Source organism: Mycteria americana, chromosome 7 (assembly GCF_035582795.1).
Source record: "Mycteria americana isolate JAX WOST 10 ecotype Jacksonville Zoo and Gardens chromosome 7, USCA_MyAme_1.0, whole genome shotgun sequence".
Lineage (NCBI taxonomy): Eukaryota > Metazoa > Chordata > Aves > Ciconiiformes > Ciconiidae > Mycteria > Mycteria americana.
The window spans coordinates 235,110-261,206 of record NC_134371.1 but is presented as its reverse complement, the minus strand read 5'-3'; the positions used below and the strand labels follow the sequence as shown (position 1 = coordinate 261,206).

Genomic DNA, 26,097 nt, shown 5'->3' with positions numbered 1-26,097 from the left:
CGCGTTGTGCCCGACTCCTGTGCCATCAGAGGCTGTCACTGAGCGTTGCGTCTTACGCAGGAGGCAGGTGGCGTCTGTTGCCTGAAGATGGTATGTCATGAGCTGTTGTAGAAGGCTTGAGAGCCAGAGGTCACTGGAGCTAGTGGCCCATGAGTGGGCACAACAGAGCCCGTTTGGTCATAGCCTGATTATCACTAGAGGGAGCTGGTGGCAATCTTGGGGCTCTTTGTCTTCCAAGCACTAGCAGAAAGTCCTGCGGGCAGGATCTGACCCCTGGGGAGATGGCTGTGCAACGGAATACTACTCTGGAATGAACATGCGTGTAGTTCTGCGGCATTAACTTCCATGTTTAGGTGCACTGGTGACATGAATGCTTTTAGCTGTAATTACAGTTAAAGGAATATAAAACTCTTAATTCAGGAACTTAGTCTTTCCCCACCCTCCAAACCAAACCGCAGTTCATTAGAGTGGCACCACATACATGAGTTAGAAGGACCTTGTGAAAGGAGCAGCCGCAGTAGAGCATTGCATGTAGGACAGGCGCGATATGGCACGACAGGAGCAGCCGCAGTGAAGCGTTGTATGTAGGACAGAAGCATTGTATGTAGGACAGACATGATACGGCAGACAGGTATCTTGTATATCTACACAGAATACAGTCTCAGTTGTATTGCTGCAGTATGTTTCCTTTAAAAAAAGACTAAGAATTAATTAAAACACCATCTGTGTTAAATGTTTCTAAATTTTTTTTTTTTTTATTAACATTCTACTATTAAAAACGTGTGCTACATCTGTATAGCATTTTTGAGGTCTTGACGTGCCCGGTGGAGGAACGTGACCATGACGTAGTTGGCTGTATGACTGACAGCCATTTTAAGGACCAGCTGGTAGCAGAAATTCAGTGCACAGTGTATGTTGTTAAGGGAACTTCAGAGTTCCAATTTAAGTGATGATAGCGATTTAAGTGATGATAGTGATTTAAGGTTGATGGAAGGGTGGGAGTGCAGCTTAGGAAATAATCTTTCAAGAGTCTTGTGGTCATGTCTGATTTGCTCTTCTGATTGTGATGTACGTGATCCAGTTACTACTGATGCTGAAAGATTTGCAAGCAAATACAGGATGCTGCAATATCAGTCATGATAACATGAAAGACATGTTAATTTTAAGCACTAAATTTCACATTTTACTGCTCTGATATCAATACATAGACTGTTATAGTCCAGCAGTAGTTGTGGGATCATTCAGCAAGAATAACTTAAGTTTTTAACTGGCATGAACTTACTAATGGCTAATTCCAGAGACAAGACTGTGTGAACAGTGCATGAAGCATATGCTAATGAAACAAAATGGGCAATGACATTTGTTGCTTTTCTCTTTTTTTTCTTTCCTTTTTTTGAGCCTACAGATCTAAAATATATGGTATGATAGAGGTAATCTGGTTTTTGGGGTTGTTTTTTTGCTAGATTAGAGGTAAGTAGAAAACTTCTCGCAGGATCACTATATGAGAAACACAAAGATGCTTGATGATTGACTTTTGCACCACAAGAGCCAAAGACATAGTCGTGATATTTTTTGTTCCATGTTCTCTGAAGTGTCAGAATTGGATGTCTTTTACTGGACGTCTGTTTTAAGCATATTGCTACAGGGGAGGGGAGTCACAAGTGGCACGCTTCCAGCCTGAAGACAGTCTGTTCATCAGGCTGAGCTATGCAGAGGTAAGTACGCTAAGCTAATCCCAGTTTTTTAATTCATACAGCCACTACCTACACACAGTATAGAACAGTGTGCTTATAGTACAGTGATGATAATGCTTCACGCTTGTTTAACTTTTGCAAAAATGTCACAGTTCTAGGGATAGACTAGAAATATAGAATGCAAACCTGTGTGTATATACTACAGCCCAAGGGAAACAAACTTTTGTTGGTGATTTTGCATTGCCAAGGTTTCATCCACAGGCTGTGGCAGAAATAGAAATAAGAATTTGTCTTATGTCCTACTTTTATCATAATAACGTTGTTGCAAGAAGTAATGAATGCAGGCTACATCATGGTTTTTACATGTCACCAGAAAACAGTTTTTTGAAGTTGTTTATTTCGTTCTGGAATGATGTTACAGTAGCATTGCAAGCCTAGGGTCAGTCATGTTGTTCCTAAGTAAGGTTTATGGGCTCTTCTTCAGAGAGAGGAATTTCTATACACTCATTTAGTGGTAGCTCTGCCCTGATTGTAAGCTTTTGAATCTCCAAGCTGGGTCAAAACTACTTTTGTTGCATCATTGCTGACTCCTTCTCAGGTCAGCATTTATTACTAATAAATCTTCTCTGTATGTGTCAATGTGTATTGTTGCTTAAAAATCTGAGTGCTCGCTTCAGGCTGATTTCTACGGTTCAGATCAGTTTTCTGTCTCAAAGTGATGGCAGAGACAGCAAGCGAGCATGTGCATGTGTGCGATAGCCGTGTAAGGAGCAATCGATTTTGTGTTCGGTGATCTGCCTCATGGCAACAGGTGGTTGCTCCTCCTCAGAAGTACCTCATTAGTTCACCCGAGGAGCTGTCGTGTCACTAATAAAGGTAATCTGGAAACTTTCTTCTGGCTGTGGCCAGGAGACCGTAGACACCAAGGACGTCGGGGAGCAGCCTCCTCTCGCGGCTGTCCGGGTGGAGTTTGCTGACTGACGTGCGCTTGTGAGGTGGCATGCCTGAGGACAGTTAGGGCTGCGGCACAGTAGTCGTGTGGACAATGGCTGGAAAACGTGAGCAATGCGTGGCTTGGACGTTGAGAAATGGCTGGTAGCATGGACGGGTGTTTCTCCATTTGATTAAAGGGAAGTCATGGGTGTTCCTAAGGTCCCTGGGAGCTCTGTCTGAACGGCTGGCCAAGGCGCTTCCCGTGGTGTAGCTAGCAGGGGACTGCATGTTCATCGTACGTTCTCGGCAGTCGTCCGAGCTGGTGTTTGCCTCTGAGCAGTAACCTACGAAACAGCAAGCGAAGAACAAATGAGACTAGCTTACAAGGGAATACGAGTGCGAGTTCATAACCCGTGTCGGTACACATGTGTTGTGTTGCTCAGCCTTTCCAAAGGCATCCGTGCAGCCCATGCTATTATTTCGCAGGCCGTGTCTCATCCGCAGATGTCCTGCAGTTACCACACCCTGCCGGTGCTTCCCTCCCATTAACCTCTTGCCAGTGGTGGGTGGGACCAGGAGTTTTGCAAGAAAAGTTACAATGAGAAACTCTCTGGTAGAAGCTGTCAGCACAGGGTGTCCAGATGGCAATGATATTAATAAAGCCCACTTGATTCACATCGGACTAATTTTTGTAATGTAAAAAAATTTTTGTTTGCTTCAAGGCTTTTTGTTTTTTTCTTTAGAGTGTTTTCAAGGTAATTGGAAGACATTTGTCATGTGTCTGTTTCAGCTGTGTCTCTTGGCCACTATTGTGGCTTTCAGCAAACCACGCCTAGGGTGGCTATAAGGCAGCGTAAAGCAGTAGGACTGACCATGTGGAGCGTTAGAAGAAACACATTATGCTTTTCAGTAGAGCGACGTCTTTCTTTCCATCTTTCTGGCATCTTTAGTTTAAATCAAGAGATTGCTTATATTTGCTCAGAAAACACTGACAGAAACGTTTATTGCAAATGTTTTCTCCTTTGTCTGGTTATAAGAGGTATAACCTCTTTAGGTGCTAAAACAGTAAAAAAAAAAAGAGCAACGTTCAGCTTAGGGAGGCTTAGCAAGATTAACACTGGAGATTTGGCACAGCTGAGCTATAACAATCTCATTTCCATGAAGGGAATAGCAGCCAAGCCGTCTCGGCCGTGTGCCAGAGAGCTAAGGAAGGAGGGTTCTGGGGCATCCTCAGAGCACACGAGCCTTACAGCATACACGTGCAATAAGTTTAAATATGGTAGCGTGCCCGGTGTCCAGTCAGGGAAACGGAGCCTAGTCTGCTGTTCTTGACGGCATGCTGACTCTGACGTGATGGGTCTGGGTCTGTCTGACCGCTTCTCTATTTATTTTGCAGATATCCTTCCCTTCCCACCCCCCTTGATTCCCTCTTTAGTGGAGGGATATGAGTGTCTGCAGGATTACTGTAGGCATTAAAATACATTAGTGGAGTCCAGAGATCCCCTTTTTTGTATGGCACTTTTCTTTGTGGTTGCAACTCAGTTTCTTCTGTTGATTACGATGAATCCCTTTGGGAATCTGGCTTAGCGCGGAGGTGCTAGATGTGGTTGTAGTCTAATTTGCATGTGTAGGAGAAATGTGATACTTTAAGGTTTTCTTTTCCTTGATAAAATTCTGTGGGTTTGGGGTTTTTTTCCCTCTCTGCAAGTATTTGGTAACTTTGCAAGCTGTGGTAACTCTGACAGTCTTTGATAAACTGCTTCCCTTTACAATAGGCAAATGTAAGACTTGTCCAAAAATATAGCAGGGGTTTCCAATACAGCGCCGAGCTGAAGAAAGCAATTTCCGTTACTCCTGTCGTGCTGGCTGAGGAGCTGGAGAATGCTCCGCTTCTCAGAGCTTGAATGGAGAGAGCTCTTCTGCTGTTTATGAGATCTCCCACTTTTTGGCATCAGGAAACACCAGTCTCTTTCTGACATCTTTACTTTGTGAAAGAAGCAGGCTTCTGTCCTCCTGCTGCAATAGAAGGGCCAAAGCAACAATGACTATTGAGGTGGGGTTTTTTGTTTTAAAGGGGGGCTGCTGGATCCTTGGACCCCATGTGAAATTAGGCTTGGTATTAGATACCTCAGTAACTGAACGAGGCACCTAACTTTACCCCCTTCTCTGGCGTGCAGGGTCAGTGTCGCGCTCCACGTAGCGCTGTTCTGCTGACAGACTTGATCCTGCAGAATTGGTGATTTGTGATACAAGCCAGTTGCTGTAATTGTTTATAAAGCAGCCCCCTTCTGCCAGGAGAGGATACGGAGGTCTTTCACAGCGGTCCTACCTGCTGGACCTTAGAGCGCGCTATCAAAGTTGCTTTGCTGCGCCTTTGATTGCCTTGTCCTTCCCGTACCATGCTGCAGTAGGTGCTTCTCAGCCAGAGCTGAGGACTAGACCTACAGCCTAAAGTTAGGCTTTAGCCTAGAATTAGACTTTTATTAGTAACACTGGGTTATTGATTGCCTTTTAATACATCATCTTTGTACGGGACGGGCATCAGAGCTGCAGGAATAGTTCTGTGAGAGAGAAATAGTGGCGTTTCCCATGGGCCATGGGGAAGCACCTGTGACTGAGTAAGCAATTGCCTTACCTCCACAAGCGCGCACGCTGTGGTTCTTGTATAAAAGACTCAAAACCGGATTCTGGTTTCGTTTACAGTAGTGTAAGCTTTGCCATCTCGTGGTGCTGGAGCTTGTCACAAGCTGCAGTTTGGGCCCTGCTGTTCCTCAGGTTGATGAGAAGCTCGGGTTTGGCTACGGCTCGTGTGAGGGTCAGTCTCATCACTTAAAACTGGACGTGCCCACGATGCATCCCAAAAATCCACCACTGCTCACTTTGCCAAGCAGTAAAATTAGGATTTATTAAGTAAACAGGCATGAGAAGTAAACAACCTCAAGATTTTTGTAACCTATATGATTATACAGGAGAGTGATCTGAACTACTATTGTGTTGTTTGGGAGGGGGTTCTGGTAGTAACCGCAGACCGCAATGCCCATGCGATGTCCCACATGCTTGATAATGTACAGAATTGATTGTAAATGCAGGAAGTTCTTAATTATGTGAAATTTTATTTCAAATCAAGTGTTTAGAAAACAATTATACATGTTATAAAGAGAACAGATTTTAAACCCACTTCCCAGTGGCCATACGTATGGGGTGGTGGTGGGGTGCTGGGTGGTGGTTTTTTGCAGGGGGGTGGTTTGGGTTTTTTAGCATAACACAATAAAGGGAGTTTTCAGTTGAGCAGCCGTCTCCTTCTGCAGAGGAAACTTGCAGGATGATGTTTATGCTTGTTTTAGTCATCAGAGGTGAAGTGGACAATAATGGTAAGCCCGTGTTTCTACAATTGGAGGATATTTCTCATAATGAAGGAAGTCTCCAAGGTCAACAGCTACAATACCCGGAGAAGTTACATCACGAAACCACATCTGCACAAGGCTGCTCTCTCCGCCCTCCCCCCCGCTTCTTCCTTTTTGCACGCTTGCTCTCTCTTTCTCAGCTTAAGTGTTGCTCACATCACTTGCAAGAATACCATGGATTTGATTTGGACTTCTGTTTAGTGTTATTTGGCTGTTTAACAAAAAAAATACACACACACCTCCCCAAACCAAAAAAACTGAATAAGTATTTTTTCCCCCTACATAATTGAAAAAGTCCAACTACAGTCTTCTAATATCCTGTACATTCCTAAACTCGGTTTGTCTAGCTGCTGTTTTTGCAATGAGAATCACATTGTATTACGGTGATGGCAGCAGCAGCACCTCCCGAATCTAGTCTGCGCCTGTGCATTTCTTAGTTGCCTTCTGTCCTGTGCTAGTAGTGGGCATGGCAGCTCGTGCCTCTGTGTTGAGCTGTACGTATGTGAAGAAGGAAGCTTTTGGCTATTTTAGCAAAATTTGCATGAGGGAAAAGAGAAGGCTAGATCTTCATTTTTCCAGGTCACTTTGCATCTCCATTTACTATGCAAATTAATGTTACGGGTACGTGTAACACAGTTTGGAAACCCCTGGTATAATATATTTCTCTCTGTTTGGGGTTTTTCTTTTTTGTGTTTCTATACGTGAAATTTCAGTGCAAGGACTGTATTTTATAATCCTCATTTTGAAGCAGTATTTTTCACCAGTGTTTGCTTGGTTTAGCTTTAACAAATGGCTGTTAATCTAAATTCAGCTTGTCTTGCAATGGCAAGAACAAGGGCACTCCTTAGAAGCCTGCCTGTCCACTTTATTTGTTTTCCAACCTCCTGATGAGGCTTGCTCTTATTCCATCAACAGGATAGCAAAGTGAGAGGCTGCTCTACATACCCCTCGTTGCTGTAGACCTTATTCTATTTATACCCCAAACTCTGACTCAATACTGTTTAAGTCAGCCGAGTCTTTCCCTGGCTTCAGGTTGTTCTGAATCAGTCTATAAACCTGCAAGTCAAAGCTGCTTCTAACGAAGAAAACAAAACTTTTTTCCTTCAGTTCCTAACAGAACTTGTGTTGTGGTTTAAGGCTATTGTTCATGTCTAGTCATGTTCACTGGTGATCATTCCAAGCATCATATATTAGAGTGAAATTACCTAGCGTTCAGTATTTCCTTGATTGCATTTGGTTTGACAACAATTACTGCATTTAAAAAGGGTGGTGGCGTTCTGCCACCCCTGCTCCCTCGCTCCGCAATTGGGAATGGTAGTTACGAAGAGGTGTAAACATCATCCAGGTAGCTAAGTAACCCTGAGTATTTAAGGAGGTGAGAATAAAGGCCGATCTTCTTTTAGGTGTGGACAGGTACGAGAGAGGGTGGATTGGACTAGTGAAAGAAGGATTTGTAAAGCTGAGGACATGTGTTTTGGAAGGTGTGCTAGATGTATTGGTTATAAGTTGCTCATCCTTGCCTTGCTCAGCATCGTGGCCAACATTTTACTTTATTTTCCCAATGGCGAAACAAGATTTGCTTCAGAGCATCATCTCGGCAAATATGTGGAGTGCCTTCATGGCATTCTAGGTGGAGGCTTTTTGGTAAGTAATGAGGTAGTGGTTTCTTTCAAGTTTATTTTGGAGCTACTTGGTATTACTCTTTCTTTACCAGTTACGTTAACTTATTGATCAAATACCTCGTCAGCAGGAATCTCTGGAGTTGTATCAAAAGAAATTAGCTATATTACCCCATAGATATTATTAGTTACTATTGGTTATCTTATCTACAACATTGTGTCACTTTAGAGCTGAGAAGATCATAGGGACTAGGTAGCGGAATGTAAATGCAAAACTGGAACGAAGCCTCTCAGTGGGTCACGGTTTGAGTAAAGGGTTAAATCTTACATTTTTGTTATATCATTGAACTGTTTGCCTTAAATGTCCCTAGATAACTAGAACTTAGTTACAATTCCTTAATTTCTATTATCTGAGATGTTGACAGTTATTTCTCTGCCTTAGCTCTTTATTCAGAGGAATCGAGTGGCAGTTATCAAAGCTTTGCATTCGAGTGACAGCAAAGGATGAAGAATTGAGTGTGTTCGTTGTAGGACATCGTTAATCCGAAGCTATTATTTTCTACCTTCTCAATCTTGTGGACCACACTGTAGCATATTTAACTTTCCCGACTCCAGGCTTCCTTTTTCATTTGCTTTTAAAAGTCCTCTTAGAAATAGGCTACAGATCTCAAGGTGTCTGCAAATAACAGGTTGAAAACGATTGCATGATAAGGCCCTCTGTCTTGTCTTGTGAGAGGTGCTTACAGCTGTGTTACAGCCCTGTTGGCACCTAGACTGGGATTTGCAAAGACTGGGCTTTACGCACAGGATAATACAAGTGAAATCAATGGAACTGTTCCTGTAGCACACTCGTACAACCTCTTCTGGACCGGCAGCACTGGGGCTCAGCGACAGGTTTGAGTAAGGGCTGACAAGTATGTGACTGTTCAGCTGGATAGCTTTTATTTTAGCGTCTTGTTAAGTAAATCCATGTGGCTTGCAGATAACACTTTGCTCTTTCTTTATGGTTTTCCTGGGTGTACAGTCTTTATAAGTGCAAACTATTATTAAGTCCCGTTAGTGCTGGTGGGCAGGATACTCTATTTAATCAACTCTGCTCCTTGATTTTATGCTAAAAGCTCTACAGTATGGATGATTTCTGTTTCTTACAGATAGCTTCTGCTTTGTTACTTTGCATTTCTGTCACTGGAAACTGGTTGTGAAAACCCAGAAAGAAAAAGCTAGATGTCTGTAATGAGATGTTTGCCTGACTTGGGCAAAATATTCCTACACTTTCTGCTCTAGTCAGACTGGTTTGTCACATGGGCAGTGATGACTACGCTTCAGTAACTCATGTGTTGGTAGTGTTTTGGGGTTATTTTTAACAAAATAATTATGAGAGACTTATCATGTAGTCTTCGTTTGGCAGAAAGTGAAGGCGTTTATTTGCAAAGCATTTTATTTGCAGGATACAGCCTCTAATGTGAACAAAAACTTGTAAAGTTGAAGTACTTTCAATTGCAGCAATATCACAGCAGGCTCTTTGGTGACAGGCTTTTTATGCACTTAAGTGTTGTGTGTACACAAAGTGGAAACAGAAATGTACCTATCCTGGTGTTGGCGCTACTGATATCAGTAGCGAGATGCCTACTGTGTTAAACTGTCGTAAAACTGAATAATCTATACAGGCTGCCCCCCACTCCCCTGCCAAGAAGCTATATAAATGAATGCAATGCAAGGACTGTGTTTTATCTGCCCGGTCTGTGCAACAAAATAGAACGGTGTGGTTTGTTTGCTCCGTACGTAGGTACTCATTCCAGCTGCAGTATTCATTGGGCTTCACAATGATGACTGCTGTGGGTGCTTTGGCCATGAGGACTGTGGGAAAAGCTGTGCGGTAAGTGAGCCCTTACTCTCCAGTCCCAGATAATCCCAAAGGCAAGGCAATGGCTGCATTGAAAGTTCACGTCTATGTTTGCTCTGCAGATGCTGTCCTCAGCTCTGGCAGCCTTTGTTGGGATCCTTGGTTCTGGATACTGTATAATCATTTCAGCACTGGGCTTGTCTCATGGACCGTATTGTTTTACTCGCCTAGAAAGAAACTGGATATATCCTTTCACCGAATCCTCTGGAGGGTAAGTTGTCTGTTCATGAGGATGTTGTATCTTCCCCCATGTACGCATGGTCTTCGTTCCAGTACCTTTCAGCAATATCCGGTAACCATATAGCAAGATCCATTCATAAGTTTATGCTTCTCGCTCACTAAGAACTAAACAGATGGCGTCAGTTACCCACACTGCTATAGCTTAAAACCAAAGCAATATAAATCCTCTGTCCTACAAGACAGGATCTGAACATATAATATATATATATGTAATAATATCTATATACCACATACGGTTCATGTCCATGAACATCTCTCACAAAGTATAAGGTTTTAGGACTTTGAGGTATTTACAAACTATAAATAGCGGTTGTTATGAAACTTGTCTTATCATTTGTGTAATAATTTGTTTTGTGAGGCTTTATTCTGAAGTTGCTTTGCATCAGTGTAAACTGGCGTAATGCCTTCATTAGCAACAACGGCATAGAACCTTTGTAAATGAAACCAGAAAAGGTTTACAGGAATGTTTGTACGCTGCAGGGTGGGGAGGGCCAGAAACCCTTAATTATCCCTAATTAGGGTTCTCCAGCAAACCAAGCCTATGTAGCTGAGTTTTGTGCTATTCCCCATTAATCCCCCCAAATCCTGGAGGCTGGAAGAGGACTTGGTTTGGATCGTGATATGCTTTTACAGTGTCTGTATGGTTGCCAACCTTGAGGCTGTTTCTAGTAACAGTGATGGCTGATGCCAGGCTAGACAGCTTGAGTACTGAGCAGCCCCATAAAGATCCTTTGCAGCAGAGCGTTTGAATTTTACGTTTCAGCTGCACCTCTCCCAAGAGGGGCATTCCTCCTCCCCCACCCCCAGCTGTGGCTGAATACAGAGGAGCTGGGTTAGGTCCTTGCTGAAGGCTCATCGGCCCCGGTGTTCGGAAGGTGTGGGCGAGGAGTAGCAGCTGGAATTCTGCAGTGCCCCTCTAAGTTTGTTCTGTGTTTGGCTCTTCCAGAGCGGGCGTGCGAGGGCCCAAAGACAGCAGCACAAGAGAGGAAGTGCCCCATGTGCTTCAGATCAGCAATTGCTGTCTTTAGGGTAAAGGCCCAGTCCTGAAAAGCTCTGTGGTTGTTTTGAGAAATAGCTTTGTTCTTTCTGCTTTCTTGAGCTTGTGTTTCGCTTTAATCAGTAATAGAAGATTCTGCCTTTATAGCTTAGATTTTTTTTTTTTTAAGAAATTAAGACTTAACAAAAATGTATGGTTGATAGTTCAACACGTTCTTAAACAGAGCAAACTTGCATGGAAAAAACCATTGCATTGTCTGTTCCCACTTAAAGCGGTTATCCTCAATGCAGTTACAGACCAGATGTAATCGGGTTCTAGTGTATGGTAAGCATCCCACTCTGTCCCAATGTTAATATGATTTTAATTGCTGTGTACAGGTACTTGTTCGAGTATAACAAGTGGTCTGAATGTCAAGAACCTCAAAACATTGTGCAGTGGAATGTCACCCTCTTTTCCATCCTCCTCATCTTGGGAGGAATAGAGTTCATTCTGTGCTTCATACAGATAATCAATGCCATTGTTGGAGGACTATGTGGGTTGTGCTGCAGTCACGAGGAGGTAAGCCATTTATGGTTATAACCATGCTTCTCAGGTGGCCGTGAAACACTGGTGTTACTGATGCTACTGTGGAGTCTTACTCAGCAGCTATGTTTTAGGTATTCTTAAGCAACAATTCAGTGTACAACTTTTTTTATAGCCGTGTTGTGTTCAGCATTTTCCTGTAGTATTTAATCACATGCTTTCAGCTGATTCCTCAGCTGTCACAGTGAAGTTACACTGCAGAGGAGCCGGAACGCGCTTCTCCCTGCTATGGCACATGTGGTCATCAGCACTATATAGGTGATCCAACTGAAATACAAATCTCCTGGTGGTGGTGGTCTTTGCCATAGCCTAAACCATTGTTGCATAGTGTCGTGCAGTTTTGTGGTAGGCTGGTTTTTTCTAACTATATTGCTTTAGCCTTGTATTTTGCTCACAGCAACTGGTAGACTACTGAGAGTGTGCCATATGTAATGAAAACTGCAGCATCCTGGCCTTGCTTAGTAAAAGCGGGATAAGAGAAGGAATTAAATTGCACATAGCTAACAAAACCTGCAGACAGATTTGAAGGGTTTTTTGAAGGTCGGGGGTTTTTTGAGTGAGGAAGGGGAATTTCCTCCAAATTTCTTTAGAGTCTTGTTAAACAGCTTGGAGCATGTTAAAATCAGTATCATAGCGGTGGTGTTGGAATTGCAATGGCTTAAAGTATGAACCAGATATGATTTATATCACACACACGTTATGGCTAAGAATGTGTTTCACATGTTTAATTGACATAATTCAATGTTGGGCTATTACTGTCTTCTCACGCCTGTCTTCCATGCTGTAACTGCAGTATAAAAGAGCCATGCTATGGTTGTCTAAATGTGGTCAGCTTAATTTTAGCTCTTATAGTTGTACACAATATTAGCATTCTTCCCCTTAATATGTGTTTCTTTCTTTTTGTTCCCCCCACAGACATACGTTTGTTAGAACCTGACAATGTGTTGACATCGGTGCATATGTGTGGTGTATTGAGTATTCTGTGGGGTTTTTTTATATTCCATGCCTATTAAAATGCACAAACAGTTTGTTGTCAAACTGTGATGTTGCCATCAATTTAACTGACTTGGGGCCAGCCTTTGTTGTTGGAGTCATATGCAAGTTTTCCACTAACCTGCCTGTATCTAAAGGCAAAACGTATCCTGAATTTCTTTGGTTTGTTTCACCTTAGTACAGGCAACTGCCTGAACACGTGTTATTAAAGACGATTTTTTTTTCCTTTCTATTGACACAACAGCTCTGTACTTTATGCTGCTTTCCCGATAAAGTTGCACTTTCTGATGTTGGAATGAACACAAACTAATCTAGTCTGGCCTGGATAGAAATGAATACTTAGCTGGACCAAAACCAAAGCAGCAGTAAAATGTGGATGATAGAGGCAGACACATGCACTTCACCTTTTCAGGGTTTTTCTGAACTTCTCCTGTATTTCACAAATAAAGATTTGTATTAAAAATACCCAGCAGGTGTCAGTGATTCTTTCCCTGCCCATGCTGAAACACTGCTTTCCTGGCCTTAGGGTAAAGGACAGTGGTGGCATGAGAACAGGGATATAAAGCAGCCAGGTTATAACCTACTCTTCCTCTCCAGCAGGCTCTGTCAGAGTGGGAACTGCTTCACTGTTTGCTTTAGATCATTTAGCAGGCAATTGTCCATCAACAAGGATATGATAGTTGAACGACAGCTCTGTGACACACAGCTGTGTACGTGGAGCCCTGGTCGGGGTCTGGGCTAGCCGTTCACTGCTGCCGCCCGTTCCAAGGACCGGAGGGAGGCTCCCGTGCAGTTGAGCCACCGGGCTGTGTTCCTGCTGCTGCTCTGCCGGGGGGGCTTGCCCCCGACTGCCTAGTCAGAGTCTTGAGGCAAAACTAAATGTGGGTCTGGGTCCTGTTTTTTACCTCACTCAGCAGGCGTAGCCACATTCAGAAAACACAGTGCAAATTCAGGTCAGCAGTGATAGGTTAATCCGAAATATTTGACTTCACCCGTCAGCAGCCTGGAGGCGGTATTCTAAGATCCCGTGCAAGAACCTCTGAAGTGTGGCTTGTAGCATATTACAGTGAATGTTTTATCACAAGGTAAAAAATCTGAATAATATGCTGCCAACAGCATTACTGGGAAGGTCAGCATGCTACTGGACATGGCGTTTTTCAAGTGAAAAACAAAATGTGACATGCCATTTATTTCAGAGAAATGAAGCTGATTACCGTTACTGCTCAATTTTGGAATCTAGCAGCTAATGTCATCTTTGAAAACAGGCAAATTAGTTTCTGTTTATGGGAGAAAAATAATTTCCCATGGGTGTCAGTGCATACTTAGTACTATTTGTAACTAGGAGGGTGGTCTTCAAAGGTAGCCTGAAATTTGTGGCGTTATGTCAGGCTGTCCTCACAGACCAGTCTGCCCAGTACAAATACATATCTGAAAAAAAGAAATTAACTGTGAAAAAGAAATTGCACACACACATCCACAGCAACAAAAGAACTCGCAGACGGGCAAAGTTTGTGTTCAGAATCTCAGGATATCTGCTTCTTGCAATACCATTTATTCATATAGAAATACATAGAAGTAGTTGAGGGCAGTCTTTAATAGCATTTCTGCTTGTTGTGTTTATCTCTGTCTCTGGGATATGGGAGGAAGGAGAATATGCACATGCGTACACGCACACAAAATGCCTTGCTGCTGCTGTGCAGTACGGTGTCTCTGTATGTGAAGAAGCATTGTTTGAAAAAGGATCTGCAGATTTAAATTGTGTGGAGTGAGAGGAGGAGGAAAAGAGGGTCTCGATGGAATAGGGTGTAATTCCCCTGGAACTTAGCTTTTTGCCTTTATGCTTGCATAATTGTTATTTGTCTTTCTGGTACACACAACTAATTAAAGAACTGAAACAATTTTAGACATTCCAATGGGCAGAATAATTAGGCTAGAGTTTAGAATGAAAACTTCAGCTCAGATCCACGTAGCACTAATGCACAGCATTACTGCTCCCTGTTTATGTTGTCATTTAGAAAAAGGACGGTTGAATTCCTCTGTCGCCTGACACGTAAGGCAGTGTTTTGGGAGTTTTATCAGTTGCATCATGGAGAAGCAGTTGGTTTAGGTTAAATTCATTTCAGTTAGCAGAGAGGTCACTCATCCAGGGTAAACATGGCTTTTTGGTAATGGGCTCGGCATCAAACTCCTGGATATTGACAGCAACAGCAAAGCGGTTCTTGCAACACTTGGTAAGATATTTGAGAAGCTGGTTGCCAGATTTGCGTAATATTTAATATAAAATGGTTGCTTCCTGTTCTAGCAGTATAGTGTGCCAGCAAAAAAAAACCCACCTTGATTTGGTATTTGTAGAGCTCAGTTTAAATACAAAATAAGTCATGATGCAGACTGCTGGCCTGCAGAATGAATGCTGTTTCAGGTGTCATCTTCCAGGTAAGTTTGTTCTAATCAGAACAGATTACTGTGGGAAGTAGCAGCAAATCTGATTACAAACGAAGCTGCTGACTAGTCATTTTGGCCTTTGCTTTGAGAAAAAAAGATTTCAGCCGATTGCATGATCTCTGAGTTTTGTAATAAAAATATCAGTCCTGGGGATGCGATGTACCTGCTTTTAATTCAGCTGTTTTCTCTGATCTGTGAGGCGCAGTGTTGATGATACGAGTTCTGTCCGTGCCTGAGAGCCTGCAAAGGGAGGTTTGCCCCTAATTTCAGTAGAGAGAGGCCTGAAAAAAGTGTCCGTAGTGATTAGGGAGTAAAACAGGAAATATGGGAAGATCCTCAGAGTAAAGTCTGAGGACTTCAAAATGAGACCTCCTAGAAAAAGAAGGGGAGCGGGAAACAGGGGAGAGTCACAGCAGAGTAGGGGTAGAAAAATGGTCTAATTGCCTGAGTACCACCATGCCCGTTTCCTTGGGTGATCTCATTCGAAGCAATAGGAAGGAATTAGTTACAACTTGCAACCCAAACAGCTTGTATGAGATCATGAGAGAAATCTCATGTGTGCAGAGCCTAAAACAGCTCATAAGGAAACAGAAGGAAGATATGCCATGACACCATTGCTTCTAAAATCAGCCTTCTCGCTTTTGATAGAGCCCCAGGTTTTTTTGTTCTCTGACTACAACTTTCCTATGAGTAAACCCTACGCTCATTCTTGAGTTACTTTTCCAGTGACTCACAGGAGCATGGAAAGAAGGCTTGGGTCATGCTGTGAGCACTCGGACAGCTCTGGTCTGTGCCGCTGGGATGGATGTTTAGTTGCTTAGGGAATGATGACACATGAAAATGGGGAAACTGTCTGGCTTTGGCTTTGCACAGTGCAAAACAGCAGGCATTTCAGAAAACAGCCAGACCTTTTGTCCCATACAAGAAGTCACGTGTACTTAGGTCAGATCTCTAGCTGTGCATACTCAGCTGTAAGCACGGAGTAAAACAACTGGAGAAATAGCAGGATTTAATTCATGAGACAGTTCAGCTGCACAATGCTGGGGAAAAGAGTAATTAATTCAAGTGTGACAATAAGTCTGCCTGGCAGTTTCTAACCAGTGTTATTTGGGCTTCTGCACGCTCTGCAAAGCGGCTGAGACTCAGCTTGGTGTTTTTGTGAGGCTGCCCCAAGTTAGCAGCGAGTGTTGGTTCACCCTCAGGGCCGTATCTGCCAAGCTCTGGTATTAGTTCTCTGGAGTGTGAGGCAGTGTGGCCTTCTGCGCAGAGACTGGACATATTTATCATTTGACAGTCCCCTTCCCCGTGTAAGGTAGAAAAAACTTTGAGCTGCAGTAAGGCTGAGCAGCCTGCCTCCTGTCACAGAACATCTGCATCGTAGTCCGTGTTCTCGGGAGGAGTGCGTTTCTAAGCAGTCACTAGGAAATGAGATTTTTGAAGTTCCTTCCTGAGTCTGACTTCTAGACGTATTTCATTTGGAAGATCACAAAGGAGGATCCTTTAGAAGGGAAACTGCTACTTAAAGACATATGCCTAGAAAAGACAATGCGTTTAGACAGCGATATTCATCTGCTGTTCTGCTAACTGTTAAGCACTTCTCTATCTCTGGAATCGTACCCCAGTCACCCGGTTCCTGTGAGCATGAAATGACTGAATCCAACTGAGGAGGTCAAGACACTTTTCATATTTAAAACCTTGTCATCTTTTGTTACCTTAGAAGAGCAAAACTTCTAAAGTTCTCGAGAGATGGCTTTAGAGACGTGCGGAAGCTGTTTGAGTTGCCTGCTGATACCTCTCGCCCTTTGGAGTATTGTTGTTAACATCCTATTATACTTCCCTAACGGGAAAGCTTCACATGCTGCCAGTTACCAGCTTCCCAACTACGTGTGGTATTTTGAAGGGATCTGTTTCTCAGGTGTGATGGTAAGTGGTGTTTCTACGGATTTTTAATTAATTGCATTCTACTGCAAATAATACTGGGTTACTGTGCAGCAATGTAATTGTGCTTTTAAAGAGGATATGAATTACTTCGGCAAAAACACTGCAGGCAGAAAAACTTGATCAAACCGAAAAAAATGTGAATATACTGAATGACATGCTACGTATACTATTTAATTTCATGTAAGTGATTTTGCAGGGGTGATTGGTTTTTTTTCTGCTGGCTTTTTGTTTATGTGTAATTTACACTTGTATTATGGAGGCAGGCACTATGTTGATTTAATCCTCTATGGAGGTAGAGTTAGAGCTCTTTTACCAAAACAAAAGGAAACAAAAACGAAAAAAGCTGTTCGGAGGTTTTTAAGAGCTGTACGCAGTCCAGTATTTAGAGGACTGGGTACAGTTCACGACACATCAAGCACCACTGTTGTTGGGCTAAATACAGAAGGTTGTCTCACTGTGATTGGCGTAGTAGGATTTTCTCCATTACATTTGTAATGTGCTCATGTGCAGTAATAAACTAACACAGAGTTGCCCACTGCTCACAGTGTTCGCTGTGTTCATAAAGAACTGTGGCCTCAGGGACAGCAAACAGCTACGTAATGAAAGTCCAGGCACACAATCAGTATTTAAAAGGTCTCATCTGCATAAGTAAGGTGTTTTTATGAAGGTGCTGAACTGGGAGAGTTACTAAAACATGAGACAGTCTTTTGAAATTGTGTATTCTTCGTAAAGCAGAAGAAAAACCTAATCTTTTCTAGCGGAGCAAAAAACTATCAGGCAGAGAATTTGAACAGAAGAGCATAGTTGAAAATTTGGGAAGAAAGTTAACTGCAACAGTGACATTCATACTTTGAAGCACTTTTAGCCTTAAGGTCATTACCAATTTATTAAAAATGTATATATGATCCTGTTACAAACAGGGCAGCAGCATGTGCGAGGACAGTGCTGTGATTCAGAAACATTCCCTTGCATGTTTCCCCTTGCAACCAGCGCCTCTCTGAGCGGCAGTTTGGGGTTCTGGAGTCCAAATCTTATTTGTTAATGATTCTAGTATCAGGTTTAAATACTCCAATAGTCTGAGAAAAACCAGTAGGGATACTTGACAGAGAAAGCAAATGAAAGTCCAGGTGAATTTAACAAAAAGGTTGTCCTACTGACTTTTTCTAGCATAACTGTTGGTAAAGAAGGTGATACCCTGATCCATGTAACTGTGTCAGCAAGAAGCTGTTGAACTGATGGGGTTGTATCAATATCTTTCCTTCCTTGGTATAGATTCTTGTACTTGTGAGCTTGGTTTTATTCTTTCAGCTTCACTGTATAGCTGTGTCCATGCTAGTAACCCTTTGCTGTCATAGGAGACACCATACTCTTGTCTTTCAAGTACGAGAAACAAGTACAGCGACAGCCTAAAGCCCAGTTCCATGGTGCGCCTCGAGTAGTTGTGCTTTCCTGCTGAGCAGCTTTAAAATCTCAACAGAGCATAACAGATGCACCCTGCCTTCCATAGGTGAAGGAGACTTTGGCTTAGTATCTGCAATAATTTCACTGACCTTATAATGTCCCCTTATAGATCCTTCTGTTGGCAGTAATTCTAATAACACTGGAGTGTAGCGTGTTCTATCGGTGCTGCCAGAGTGAGAGCTGTAACAAAACCTACCGGGTGAGTCTGTGTTCTCTTTTTGTGCATCTCTTCAGCATTTGTTCTGCGTGCCTTCCTGCTCCCGGGTTTGCAGCACATCCCTCTGCCCTCTCCGCTGCTCTGTCTCTGCTTCCTTTCACAGAGAAGGATTCTAAGTAAGTCGGCTTGAGAGGTCACAGAAAGTGTAGCTCCTTCCTTCTGATGCATAAGCAGGATGAAAGAAAAATAAACAAAAAAAATCACAAAAAAATCCTTGTAAAATAAGAACGTAGAAGGCCTGAGAGTTTCAATAGTGTGCCCCCACTAAATAGCTTCATCCCCTTGCTTGTATTATTTGGAAGTTATTTTTTCCAGTAATATACGCTATCTGGGATGCAAACAGGTTTAATGCATGGTTGTGTTCCTCTAGCATTTTGGGAAAGAATTTTTGCAAAAATGCAAGTTTTTAAAAAACAAATCCCCAAACAATATTTAACTGAGAGTTGTGAAACTATCTTAAACTCTGTCTTAATCTTTATTTTGTATGTGCATGCTTACTATTCTTTCCCTGCTATTTTTCTTTCTGAATATTGACAAATGGGACAATCAAATGTGAAATTCAACCCCAAGAAGCAGAATGACTGTATTTGCTGAATGACTGCATTTGCTGTGGTCACCGCCCCCACACAGGAATATTTTTCTCTCTTTACTTCAGAGTTTCATTTCAATTGTGCTAGCCCTGCTTGGAGTTGCTTTCTCTGGATACAGTTGCATCATTTTTACCTTGGGGTTGATCCAAGGCCCCTTCTGCAACTCATCAAGTGGATGGGATTATATCTTCAAAGACACTGCTGGAGGGTAAGAAACATCAGTGTAATTCTTCTGGAAGAAACTGTTCATCAAAACAATAGTCAGACAAATTCTCTCACAAATTTACACAAAAAGGCACAGTCTCTTGAACACAAGACCTATATTGGCGAGTGAGTTTTTTCAACTGCTTGAATGAGCACCAGAATCCTCAAAGAAAGGTATTTGCCTCTTTGCAAGGAAAGATTATATGTAAGAATCTTTGTACTGATCAGACCTGGAGGTCCATCTAGCTAAGTGTCCTATATCTGGTGGTGGTCACAATCATACGTGTAGTAAAGAATGTAAGATTAGAGTGAGTGTAGATGATACTGTCTCAGAATATTCTCTCAAATTCCTCAGATTTTTGGTTCAAATATTATAGATGGCATTTTTGTATTTAATAACTCAGTAGATTTCTCTTTAAGTCCTGAAGCTCAATGAAGTCTGTGGTTTGACCACTGGTAGTTTTTGCATACAGCTGCTGTATCTCACAAAACACCTAAGCAAGGCAGACAAAGTGTTGTCCGTGTCCCAGCCTCCTAGAGGCATGAAAGGTTTGATTCAGATATGTAACCTGAGGCTGCTTTCGCAAGATTTTACATTCTCCCTTTAAAAGATCAAAGTTTTATAAGACTTGAATATTTCAAGTCATATAATGCCAAGCTCTTCCAGCTGCATTTGAATGCACTGAGGGTTACATTTGTCACAGCATCACAAACAAGTTCCTTCAGCATCCAGCAGGAATAGTTCCTAAACTGTGGCCTTCTCTGACTTAAGTCAGCTTTATTTTAAAACACTGAAGTGCATCCTGCAATCTCTGCTACGTATCAGCAGCATTACCGTCCCATTTGGAAATACAAAACTAGAGTCTGAGTTCAGCGTAAGGGGCCAGGTGCTGAATAACGCACTCCAGACTGGGCTCCAAGCATTTCAGTTATGAGTGTTCAGAAAAAAAGCAACTGACACTGAGCACGCGAGTCTAACAGAGTTTCTTGCAAATAAGCTCCGGGCTGTAGCGTGTCTCGCAGGTAAAAGGGCAGAGCCGTGCCTGTCAGCTGTGCACGTTATGACCCTCGAGGATGCGGAGCATGGCTCCAGAACAACTGGGCATTGCATGCAGTGACGCTGACCTCAGCTCTGCCGTTTAGGCTGCATACGCTGGCTGGAACGATGGCGCTGGGGTGTTCTTGCTTTCTGCACGGTACTGATGTCAGCTGGACTTAACCTAAAGCTGAAATGAAATCAATAAAAGGAAAATTCCCGTTTTAAACTTGGCTTCTGCCATTTGAAAAAAATGGCGGCGTCTCTCTAACACTTGGGTGTCTAACAGGGAAACTAATGAAGCAGATGTACTTGAGAAATAAGTCTTTTCACTCAGCGGAGTTTGACAAACCTATGCAGGAGTTATGCTGGTGTAATGAAGGGCTAGAGCCTGTCTCCCAAACTTGAAGCATATAAAGCCCAATATGGTTTTTCTGTATATTATAGGTAAAATATTGTGTATTTAAATTGAACTGCACCCACCACATGCAATTTACTTTGCATTGCTGTCTCTCTAACAGGTACCTCACAGATTACCCTGCTTGGTCTCGGTGCACCGAACCGGCTAACATAGTGGAGTGGAACATCATTTTACTCTCTATTCTGATAGCTCTTAGTGGACTGCAGTTGATCATCTGTTTCCTCAAAGTGGCTGCTGAGTTGAAACGGACGCTCTGTGGGACCTATTCTGTTTTTGTCCAGGTAACAAAAGGTCTGAGGTAATTTCTTCAGCATCTCCAAGTCAGTTTAGCTTCAGCAATTTCTTTCAGTTGAGGACCTACCCTTTTGGTTTATGCATTCTCTATGCTACTGCATTTTTATTACCAGAGGATATGTACTGACAAAAAACCTATTATGTTTGATGCATCTACTAATTCCTTGTGGTATGCAGGGGTTGGTGACTGCTCACTCTGACCTTTAAGGCTAGGATTGAGAACAAAAAAATTTGGCTGGGAATTGAGCACTGATGCTGAGTCCATTACTCCTATGTCAGCAGAGGCTTGTGAGCGCCTTTCTTCTAGCATTCAATTTGAAGTCATTCTTATCAATGTGTGGGTTTCGCAGCAAAGACAAGAAGATGCGAGAGGTGGTATGTAGCAGTTGTGATCTAGGCATCAGCTCTTACTGTGTTTTCAGTAGGTTATTGAAACAATAACGGAGAGGGCTCTGCTTTGGGCAGAAGACTTAGTTGGAACCCCCGAGCTCAAGTGACTGATGCTGCTAACCTGCATGCTGGTGTGAAGTGGCACGGTTAGTGTGGCATGCAGTTTCCCTAGCTTTGGAGGTAGGGTGAAATGAGGCGTGCTTACCCCTCCCTGTCCATCTGCACTGGGATCAAGGAGCCCTCAGGGTTTTTACGTAGCCAACGGTCTCAGTGATGACAGCATGTTTGAGAAAGATTTCTAATTAGGAAAAGCAGCAACCCCCAAAGGCAGGCATGCACGCCCACACGCACATACGCACAAATATCTGTATGTACACCTGCGCACACGCGCAGTAGGGTTAGTTCTGTCACCTACGTGGGAAACGCTGGAGGGCAGAGCAGGTAGGGTGGCAGTGCCTCTCAGCAGGACCTCTCCTGACCAGCGCTGGTCGGCCGGGACAGGGGAGCTGCAGGTGCCACGGAGGGCCTTGGGCAAGCAGGCGAGGAAGCGCTTCTCGTAGGAATTTACTGTAACAGCATCTGCGATGAGGCCGAGGCCTGAGGCCGTTTCTCTCGAAGCATTCCCCTGGCCAGTGAAAGGGCCTCGTCAGCCTGGGACCCAGCCCAGCCTCCTGCGCGGCCGGAAGCCGTGCTGCCAGCTTGGCCTTGGGCGCGGAGCAGGGTGTGCGGCATTCAGGTTGGATGTGGGTGTTGAGCAGTCGAACAACTTCCCTATTAACTTGAGTTGAAAAAAAGCGAGCAATTCCTTCCTTCCTTTTTCATCTGCAGGCCGGGATCCTCTGAAAGTGGCAAGGAGGTCTTCCCTGCTGCTCCCCCACCCCTCAGAAGAGAGAAACGGCTTCTCCAACATTTACGGTGGTAAATTTGGGTGCTGCAAAGACAAAAGAAACCCTTGTCTTAAATCTTTGTCTCTCAAGCCTCTCTGTTTTGGATGAAGTTATTTGAACTGTTTGACATCTACAATTTTCTAGCTGTTTTCTAACATGTCCGATTGCCCCTGGCAGTGACTCTTCAGTTTTTTACCCTCCAGCTTGTTCTGACAATAGGAAGGTTTGAATACTATGGAAATGCTTTTGTATTGAAATCACTTTTTTTTTTTTTTTAATAAACTGCTGTTAAATTGCGTAGAACTGCTTTTATACTCCCCTCTCTTTGTTCAGAACATAGGAATATTTGTTGTTCTGAAAGGGCCTGATTCAAAGCCCAGTGTGTCGGGAGGGGTTGTTCCTGTGAGGATTAGTGCGCTGGATGAAGCCATGATTTCTAAGTGAATAAATTTTAGTTACAGACAGACCATGGTGGTCACGGAAGGCAGCAGCCTACTGCTCATTCTGTCTTGGAAATTCTTAACTGCACAAAGCAATTACTGAAAGAAGTCTCTCAAGTCTTCCCGTGGTACGGCTTTTAGAAAGGCATCCGAGCCTGACTGAAAGATCAGATACACAGCTCTGAAGTCAGGTGTGCCAATTAGTACACATTAATAGCTGCACTGGGTTTCTTTTTAATTTATACTCAGAGGCAAACTTCTTTTTTTGATCAAGTATTATGTGACTTGAGGGAATATATGAGGGAACCCTGTGAGCAGCCAGTGCTAGCTTATTAATACTCTTCTAAATTCCCTGGCCTTACTGCAATGAATGGCTGACGTTCTTGACAATAATAATCAGACAAAAAGAATAATCTGTTTTAAGTTAGCAGCTAAACAGTCTTTTTAATTTCTCAAAGAATTATTATTTCATTGCCAGTGGAAATTCAAGGCTTTACAATAAAGTGGACATATGGCTCGTTTCACAGAATCGTATAGGTTGGAAAAGACCTTTAAGATCGTCAAGTCCAACCGTTTGCAGCTGCATGGGCAACAGTTGGCTGTATTCAGCACTCTGGTTTTGAGAGAACGAGCACCCAGAGGAAAGCGAAATGCGTACTTCGGGCTTGCAGTAATGCAAGTGTCCCTGCTGCAGCAGAACCAGTGGGATTCAGCTATATCAACATCTAATATTAAACACTGTTAGAACTCTGAACCATACAATAAGGGGCAGCTGTGGGTAAGATATTTAGAAAAAATAGAGTGTATCAGTAATTTAATTCTGTTTCAAGACAATATTGGAGATTTTGCCTTAATATTCCTTTATCAGATTGTTTTGAAAAGCTGATTTCTTTCTGCAGGATTTGAAGAATGCATCTGAGGTTTTAATTACTTAGTTTCTATTAAGTTGCAAGAAGTAATAAGGAAATTAATGATGTCTAAGAATGGGGCTAGTCTTTTGGGAGACGGTTCAAGGTGGCATGGATGTTCAGAGATGCATATAAAAAGGCATGATTACAAAATGGGGGCTGTTTGCAACTGCACGCTTGTTTTTCCCTAGGCTTAAATATACATCATAGCCTATATCTACTTAAATGATAATCCCATATTCTTATGGATTTGTGGACATTGTTTGCAGACAGAAGGAAGAGAAAGAAAACTTAACAATCAACCCGTACTCTTATCAAACATCTTGGACAATCTTGCTGATTTTGTGCCTGTGAGCCATGGAGCTGTTTATTTGAAAATGTTAGAGATATTTGAAAAAAGGTTTTGGTTATTTGGGTGAAAAATAGTATGTGTGGGGTAGACATTCAAAGCAGAAAACCCCCAGAACTGCTAAGTATTCCTGAAGGGAATGGCGCCATTTCACCGAGGAAAGCAAATAAACGGTATTCTATTCAGACTGCAGCTCAGCTATGGGGAAATTACAGGCTTATCTTTAGGCAAACAGGGTCTATTGAGATAGATTTTTCTGTGCTGGATAAGAGCAATGAAACGCCTTAAGTTACACCTGGAAACTCTTAACCCTTTATCTTGCTCCTGTATGTGCCCTTTCCACTTTTCAATAACTTCTGTCCCCGATCGTGGAAAGTCTTGAGCTTGGCAGACAGGAGACACAAAGAACAGTGTCTAGTTTGAGAGCTTTTCCCATAGCAGTATTAGTGGCTGTACCTAACCACTGGCAAGGCTTGGCTGTCTTTAATTCATCCTTTTTTTTGTGATTGTGTCTTGTGAATTTACATTTCTGCTCTACCACAGGCTGGTATCTCCTATTTTAGTGGCTTAAATCAAAGAAAGAGATGTGTAATTTAGTTCTTGTTGGACATATTGATTCTGCAGCCCTCTTTATCCATAATCCAGATATTGGCATCTCCATTGCCATAGCCAGACTCAACTGTGACTCGATGGCTCTGCTTTTAAATGGGCAGTTTATTAATTTGAAATCGGTGATAAGAATACTAAAGGCTAACAGTGAGTTGCATTTACAAATTTAACAACTTGTTTCACACAGGGCTTTTAGATGTAAGGCAAAGTTAAACTCGATCTCATCAATTTAAGTCCTGATTCAATCCTAAATAAGGTGTCTCTAACAAGAGGCGCTATGAACTGTGCCTGGTAGCAAAACCAACATTCCTGTAAGGAATATTAACTGACGAAATCTAGACATAACTGGTGGCTCTGATGGTGGTGTTTGAGGCAGCGTGACCACCTGGCTCTGCAGCTGCAGAATACAGACCTCGCGCCGACAGCCGCAGAGGGAGGTGGGCCACACAGCCAGGACAAAGCTCACACCATGCTGGCATACGAGAAACCCTTTTTTGGAAGAAGTGTTCCTGAACCTGAAGTGCATGTGCTGTCTGCTGAAACCCACACATAAAATACCCTGGGCACACCTGGAAGAAAGCTCCAGATTTGAGTTCATAAACTTCTGTAAGTGAGGAGTTAATGCTGAAATCTAGAAGTAAGAGCTCCAGCTTTGTTTGTTCCTCACAGCCAATGCGTTTTGCCAGACTATTACGTTGCTGTGTCTGGAACAGAAATGTCATTCTTTTAAAACACTGCAACTGGAAATAGCTGTAGAGACTCAGTTTTGAGTCAAATAATTGTGGGCAGAGATTTGCAGTAAAATACTGTGGAGCCCCATCCACCTTTGCATTTTGGGGCATATTATTCCTCGTGTAGGTAAAAGTGAGTCTCACTGAAGCACGATTTCCTGATTGCTGATTGCTCACGCGTTGGATGGAGGGTTTTTTCCACATTGAAAAGGAATAGGGTAGCAGAGGACAAATGAAGCTCCCCAGACCTTTAAAGGGTGTTTACCTGCAAAGGTTTGCAGGAGGTCAGACAGCAGCATGGGCAGCAGACTATGAACACGTCATTCGGATTAGGGAATTATGAAATTGTAGGGCTTCAAGTCAGTCTCACTGGGAGCTTTTATTGAGACCTTTTTGTCAGAATATTCCCTTTATGTTTTTTTTTTCCTCAAGGGAAATTTTTGAAGTAAAAGATCAGCTTTTATTTCCAATGCAATTTTGAGGACTTTCAGAACAGTCATAGCATTTCAGCAACCTCGGTATGAGAAATGAGGTGTTGTGGTTTAAAACAATAAGGGCATATTAATGACGCCGAACTGCAGACTCATAATTTAACCAATTAAATTAGGTGCTCAGTCTTTTCAGCCCTCTCTACCAGATGAGAGAGGTTCCTGCTCTTCAGATGCCCTCTGAAGATAATAATACAGGCTTGGGAAGCTCAGTCACCTCTGTCAGTTTTTTGAGTTCCTTAAGAGAAAGATAATAGGAGTGTGCTCAGGCACACAAATATCTTAAAGTTTGGGTGAGACACAATTAAAAGTGGTAATGGAAAA

General features: G+C 42.7%; 1 protein-coding gene across 1 annotated transcript; it reads left to right on the top strand.

The window, feature by feature from the left end:
* The first annotated feature begins 7,498 nt into the window (after positions 1 to 7,498).
* TM4SF1 (transmembrane 4 L six family member 1) lies at positions 7,499 to 22,512 on the top strand. The gene is made up of 7 exons (XM_075509029.1): positions 7,499 to 7,675; positions 9,437 to 9,526; positions 9,616 to 9,764; positions 11,168 to 11,348; positions 19,082 to 19,224; positions 20,778 to 20,958; positions 22,190 to 22,512. Exons 1-7 carry the CDS (start codon positions 7,499 to 7,501, stop codon positions 22,202 to 22,204), a joined length of 936 nt encoding a protein of 311 aa, XP_075365144.1. The 3' UTR covers positions 22,205 to 22,512.
* The last annotated feature ends 3,585 nt before the right edge of the window (positions 22,513 to 26,097 follow it).